General features: G+C 45.0%; 1 protein-coding gene across 1 annotated transcript in view; it reads right to left on the bottom strand.

The window, feature by feature from the left end:
- The window catches only part of LOC104963003 (low-density lipoprotein receptor-related protein 1), a gene marked incomplete at its 3' end in the record, with an annotated part of 90,260 nt that overhangs the window by 2,870 nt on the left and 81,230 nt on the right, over positions 1-6,160 (bottom strand). Inside the window, exons 64-81 of the mRNA XM_010791549.1 lie at positions 5,968-6,084; positions 5,751-5,870; positions 4,980-5,102; positions 4,525-4,650; positions 4,328-4,444; positions 3,533-3,639; positions 3,311-3,443; positions 3,086-3,208; positions 2,852-2,974; positions 2,564-2,704; positions 2,322-2,459; positions 2,085-2,204; positions 1,687-1,952; positions 1,416-1,597; positions 1,224-1,330; positions 717-836; positions 386-562; positions 126-266 (exon numbers count right to left, since the gene is read on the bottom strand). Of these exons, the coding sequence (XP_010789851.1) occupies positions 126-266; positions 386-562; positions 717-836; positions 1,224-1,330; positions 1,416-1,597; positions 1,687-1,952; positions 2,085-2,204; positions 2,322-2,459; positions 2,564-2,704; positions 2,852-2,974; positions 3,086-3,208; positions 3,311-3,443; positions 3,533-3,639; positions 4,328-4,444; positions 4,525-4,650; positions 4,980-5,102; positions 5,751-5,870; positions 5,968-6,084 (2,481 nt within the window). The remainder of the gene's footprint in view (positions 1-125; positions 267-385; positions 563-716; positions 837-1,223; positions 1,331-1,415; positions 1,598-1,686; positions 1,953-2,084; positions 2,205-2,321; positions 2,460-2,563; positions 2,705-2,851; positions 2,975-3,085; positions 3,209-3,310; positions 3,444-3,532; positions 3,640-4,327; positions 4,445-4,524; positions 4,651-4,979; positions 5,103-5,750; positions 5,871-5,967; positions 6,085-6,160) is intronic.

The following is a 6,160-nucleotide window of genomic DNA, read 5'->3' as shown; positions in this document are numbered from 1 at the left end:
TCAGACACTGGACCAAGCAGGGGCCACTGGGAGGAGCTGCAGGGGTGATGTTTTTCAGTCATACAGAATGAGTTCAGATCCCAGTGTGTGTATACGTTTGTATTGTGGAGTGTGTGTTTACTTACAGATAGGAGACAGGGTGGGAGTGGGCAGCTCCACACATGTGCCGTTGTCCAGCGTGCGTCCGTTGGGACAGATACAGACTGGTCCGCTGGGGCTCAGCAGACACAGCCATTCACATTTCTTCCTGTCGCAGGGATTAGGCACTGCCAAAAACAGAGAGAAAATCTGTATTAAACCACTTACTAACTGCTTTAGTCCTCCTGGCTTCTCTGTCTTTTATTGAGAATTGCTGATGTAAAGGGTTGTGTCTCTTTCCACTCACCCTCAGGTTGCTTGTAGCGGTGGTACAAAGCTATATCTGTGGCGTGGTTCATTCCAGTTGTCAGATTCTCAATGGGGCCTTTGCCAAACTTATTCACTCTGAAGACGTAGTTGTTGATGTAGGTGACGCCATAGATGTAGTCCTCAAAGATATCGATGCTGAAGGGGTGATGGAGCACTGTGCAGGAACAGAGGAGACGTGTTATGGAAGATTCACAGACAGCATAGCTGCTAAAATGTCCATTCTTGCATTTTCATCCCAAATGGAAAATGCAACTGACACATGGATACAAAAACACAATTGGCATGGATTACAGAATGTGCCACTCAACTGTTCTTATTGCCGTTTACAGCCACAACCACATCGCTGCCATTCAGCCTCACACTGCAGATCAACGAGAGTTTAGCATCAGCCCAGAACAGACGTTCGTTGAAGTAGTCCACCGCTAGACCTTTAAGATAAGAGAGAGTAGTATAATAAAAAAACAGAAAGATTAGAATTGAAACAAGTGTACACTTTGCATTTAGTATAAAACTAGATTGCATACATTCGATAATTCATCCTCATCCTCCGCACCCACCATTAAAATAAACCAGCTTAACATTTCAGTTAAGCTGGTTTTCCACACAGAGCACTGCTGTTTGCACTGCCTGCATTCCCACTATAAACCAAAGTCTCTGTAGGTACGTATACAAATATTTTTATATTCATTGTTTTATTTTATCATTTTTAAATGATCAATTATATGTGAGTAGTGTAAAGGAGCTACAACTTTTAATTGAACGCACTAAATCACATTTGTAACCTCGAGTGGAGAATGTGTGTTTGCATGTTTTACCAGTTGGCCACTGGATGTTTTCTTCCACCAGCGTCTCCCTCATTGTTCCGTCCATTGCAGCCGTTTCAATCTTGGGATGATTCCCCCAGTCGGCCCAGTACATTTTCCTAATGAAATAAATGTAAAAGCTCCATTTATTAGTGCTGTTATCTATTAAATACTTTTGCATTTGCATTCTTGTTATCCGCTCACCCTCTCTGGGGGTCGACCACAATGGCGTAAGGCTCATCGATCATGCCGGAGATGAGCGTTTTGCGGTGGCGTCCTCCACTTATCTGGGCCACCTCGATGACGTCTCTGCCAGAGTCAGTCCAGTATAAGTTCCCTGCCACCCAGTCCACAGCAATGCCACGGGGCATCTTCAGATCCGGGATCTGACCACCGACACACAGAAACAGTACTCAGAACCTCCATCGTTGGACACACACCTAGGTACAAGCACATAAATACTGTACACACTCACCTCCACGTTTGTGACCCTCGACTCACTTTGGCGTCGGTTACGGTTGCTATTTGGGGAGGAGGAGGAAGAAGGCAAATCATAGGAGGAAATCCGCCCTGTGTGCCAGTTGGTCCAGTAAATGCGGTTTGACTTGACATGCAGGTCCATGGCATCAATGCGCACGTTGGCATCGCCCTGGAAGACCTGCTCATAGCGCCAGTTTGGCATGGAAGGGTCCAGGCTGCGGATCTCGCTGTCGTCAGCGATGTAGAGCACTTGTCTCGGAGCTGGGAATGCACAAAAAGTCACGTCAGGCCGGGAAAATAACCAACAGATAGAAAAAGCACTGGAATTCAGGGTTTTTGTTTTAGTACATAAACTTGGAAAACTAAGTGTCTATTAGAGGGGGAAGCACTCACCATCAGCCTTGCAGGTGTCATTGATTCTGGCAAAGTGTTTGTGGCAGATACACTTGTGGGAACCCTTAGTGTTGTTGCAGATGTGGGAACACACACCAAACTGCTTGCACTCGTTCTTATCTGTGAAATGCCCCAAGGCCACATGAAGCATATTACAAGTCGTTTTAAGAGCACATTGCCACCGCAACATGCGATAACACATTTAAAACACGTAGAGTATGTGAAGGAAAACTGTACCTTCACAGCTGTTACGTCCATTGGACTGGAAGCCTGGTTTGCAGGAGCAGAAAGAGTCGGTGCCGTTCACCACGCAATGAGCTTCATCTCCATCTCCACACACTGTCCTGTTACTGCGGCAGTCATTCAGCACCGTGTCTGCAGGCACAGGAACAGGTGGTAAAAGACAAGAAAAGATAAGATAAGCATTCAGAAGGACAACCACCAATTTATTAAGACATTGATACTGAGACACAACACACCTTTCTTATTGCAGTTGATTTCATCAGAACCATAGTCCTCGCAGTCATTGAAGTAGTTGCAGCGCAGGACAGAGCTGATGCAGAGACCACTAGAGCACTGGAACTCATCTTTCTGACACACTGGTCTGGAAGGAGTCGATGCTGGAGGAGTGACAGAGAGGTTAGATCCCAATAAAGGATTTATAATCACATAGCAGTTAGCATACAATGCTTTCCTGAGTTGTTTATTTCACTCTACAGTTTATAGTCTCTTTAAAACATGAAATAGAAAAGAATAAACAAACTCACGGCAGTTGACTTCATCGCTGTTGTCCCCACAGTTGTTGACAGTATCACAGCGTTTTGATAAAGGTAGACACACGCGATCGTTATGACAGCGGAACTGCCTTCTGGGGGGGCACTGGAATTTAACTAAGGGACAGAAGGGGAAAAACATTAAGAAAGAGAGGGATTGCTTTTAGGAAAGGTATCAACCGGGTCATTCTTTTAAGAACACTGTTGACTGTGAACAGAGATTATTACCACACTCCTCTGGATTCTCATCTGAGTTGTCTCCACAGTCGTCCTCGCCGTCACACTTCCAGCCCAGGGGTTTACAAAGACTGTTGTTGCACTGGAACTCGTCCAGGGGGCAGTGTCTACCCACTGAAACACGGCGGTGAGAGAACAGGACAGAGGAATGAATAACACAGAACATCCGCTGCTGACACACAAGCATCCAGGAGATACAACAAGTGTCTTCATTACCTCCAGTGTCACATTTCTCTTCATCGCTGCCATCCAAACAGTCAACATCAGCATCGCAGCGCCAGCGGATGGCTATGCAATGGCCATTTTTGCACTGGAACTGATCACTGTCACACTTCACATCGCAGCCATTCTGTAACAAACCAAAGAATGATTCTTGTAAGTGCCTTTAGTGTGTCAATGTTCAAAGCAGACTAAAGGAGTAATATGGTTGAGGGATACCTCATCTGAACCGTCAGCACAGTCGTGGTCTCCATCACACTTCCAGCGGCCGGCAATGCAGCGGCCATTTGTGCATGAGAACTCGCTTTCCGAACACTTACGAGGCACTGAGGATAGAGAGAAAGCAGCTTAGAAGGCTGAGAGTGAATGATTGAGCAGGAACGGAGAGGAAAGGCGAGTACCAAAGAGAGGCGTTAGGGAAGGAAAAAGAGGAAGAGAAAGCAGGGAAAAAGCCGACTGCAAGAAGAGAAAAGGAGGCTCTGTCGAGAGTCTGACATACATGAATATTATAAGGCTGATAATTCATATGACAGTAATAACTCATGGGGTGCAGGTGGGGATGGTGCAACATTCTCTACGCGGTATGTTGTGGAAGAGGAGCAGTAGGGATTGAAAAGGAAGGAAAAGGATCACAGAACGAAAGACAGGCTGGGGGGGGGGGCACACGAAAGACTGGGTAGCTAAGATTGTGTATGGTTGAGCTGAAACTGTGAAAACACCTACCTCTGGCTCACATCAACAGGCCAGTGTGAAATGCAAAATAGACATGAAATGACGTGAGGTGTGCAAATGGCCACAGAACTTATTAATGCAAAAATGGAAATCAAAGTCTCAACAATGCGTGTAGTCGAGTAATTATAACAGACAAACAGACAGTGAAAGGCGATACATTGCTAACTAAAACTCATTGCATCTGATATCATGTTATAAATAATTGCTTTCATGCAGACTGTGATGAACTGTGGTTGTGGCTATGTGAGTGAGGAGCAAAGTAAAATACAGAGGGGAACCTACCACACTTGTCTTCATCAGAGTTGTCCCCACAGTCGTTGTCGTAGTCGCATTGCCAGCGGCCAGGCACACAGCGGTTGTTTTTACAGCGGAACTGGTATGGCTCACATGTACGCTCATCTGAGCACCAAACAGACATGATTAGTACAAGCATAGCCCTGTAACTGACTTCCTTTCCCCATCGTTCACCCTGTCCTTACCACACTCTTCTTTGGGTTCATCCGAGGCGTCTCCACAGTCATCCTCTCCGTCACACTTCCAGCGGGCCGGGATGCAGCGCCCCGAGTCCTTACAGCGGAACTCATCCACACCACATGTCATCTGAGCTGCAATAGAAAGGGTTTAATGGATTAGACATGGTGACACTAGACATGGGAATAAAGGCTTAGTCACTCTGTTTCTGTTACAGAATTAACAGATAACAAATAGATAGAAATGTTATTATTAAGCTTCAATAATGGCTAACTTAATAATGAATCTCTAAATAATCTTTGTGGCTGTGGTTTCTTATTTTAAACTCAAATAGCACATGAAATATTCTCTATATTTTAGTTGTTTGCAGAAATCAAGATCCTCCAATCAATATTATCAGTCAGGAAGTATTAGAGGACCGTGTTCTTGCTGTGAAGAGAAGAGAATATGAGTGGCGGCTTACTGCAGTTGGCAGGCTCATCAGATCCGTCCACGCAGTCATTGTCCCTGTCACACACCCACACCCGTGGGATACAGCGCTTGGTGATGGCACACTGGAACTGGTTGGGGGCACACGTCACTTCCGCTGCACAACAAATACATAGAAACTCCCTTAAATACAGAGAAACTGCTACCTCAACACACATTTTCCAAATACAAATGACTGCAATGCTAAAGTTCTGCAAGTGGCCCCGTGAGGCTGCTATGTGTGTTACATAATAACACGGTTATTTTGCTATTCTTTTTGCAGCCTTGCAGTTAAAGCTGTTAAAATGTAAATTTTGACCAGGATGGCATGGCAGAACACTTCAAGTCTTCTCCCTCTGTGGAGGATGAATGTGCTCAGAAAATGTCATGGCAATTACATTATGCAACATCATTTGGCCTAAGGGTATTGCTAAAGGAAAGGTCAAAATGGACAGAGATGTGTTCAGCAATTTCAGTGTTCAGCAATTTATCTGCTCATTAGAATGTTGAGATACAGTATGTATAACTGTGGCCTATGTAGGCAAAAGACAAAAAGTCAAAGAGGTGACTATAAAAAGTAGATTTCCTACAACGGGGACTGTTTAAGCTTCCATTTCTATAGATCACTTTTTGGACCATAATGTTAAGATAAACTGACAAACAGACACACTGGACCAAAATCACAATTGGCAGGCATTCCCACCAGCCTGGCAAAAGAATAAACATAACAGAGGCCAAAGGGAAGTAAAAGGACAATGAGACTCACGACAGTCCTTCTCGTCCTCTCCCTCTCCACAGTTGTCCTGTCCGTTGCACCGGAAGATGCCCGGGATGCAGCGACTGGGGTGGGTACATTTAAACTGACTTGGCAGGCACACATGGATGTCTGGAGAAAGAGAGACAACAAACCCAAAATCATATGGCTTATTATAGTTACACACCAGTAAAACAATTATATTATGTAAGTTTAAGAAGGTGTGTACCGCAATTGGCCTCATCAGAGTTATCTTGGCAGTCATTGTCCCCATCACAGATGTAGGCCGGGTTGGTGCAGATGCCCGTCCCACACTGGAACTGGCCCGGTCGGCACTTAAACTCAGCTATGGGCAGAAAACATAGCATATTATTAAGCAGACCAAACAAAACTGTATACTGCAACAACCACCGCTATCATTG

Source organism: Notothenia coriiceps, unplaced genomic scaffold (assembly GCF_000735185.1).
Source record: "Notothenia coriiceps isolate Sejong01 unplaced genomic scaffold, NC01 NC01_scaffold00035485, whole genome shotgun sequence".
NCBI lineage: Eukaryota > Metazoa > Chordata > Actinopteri > Perciformes > Nototheniidae > Notothenia > Notothenia coriiceps.
The sequence above is the reverse complement of the archived record's forward strand: the minus strand, read 5'-3'. Positions and strand labels throughout refer to the sequence as shown.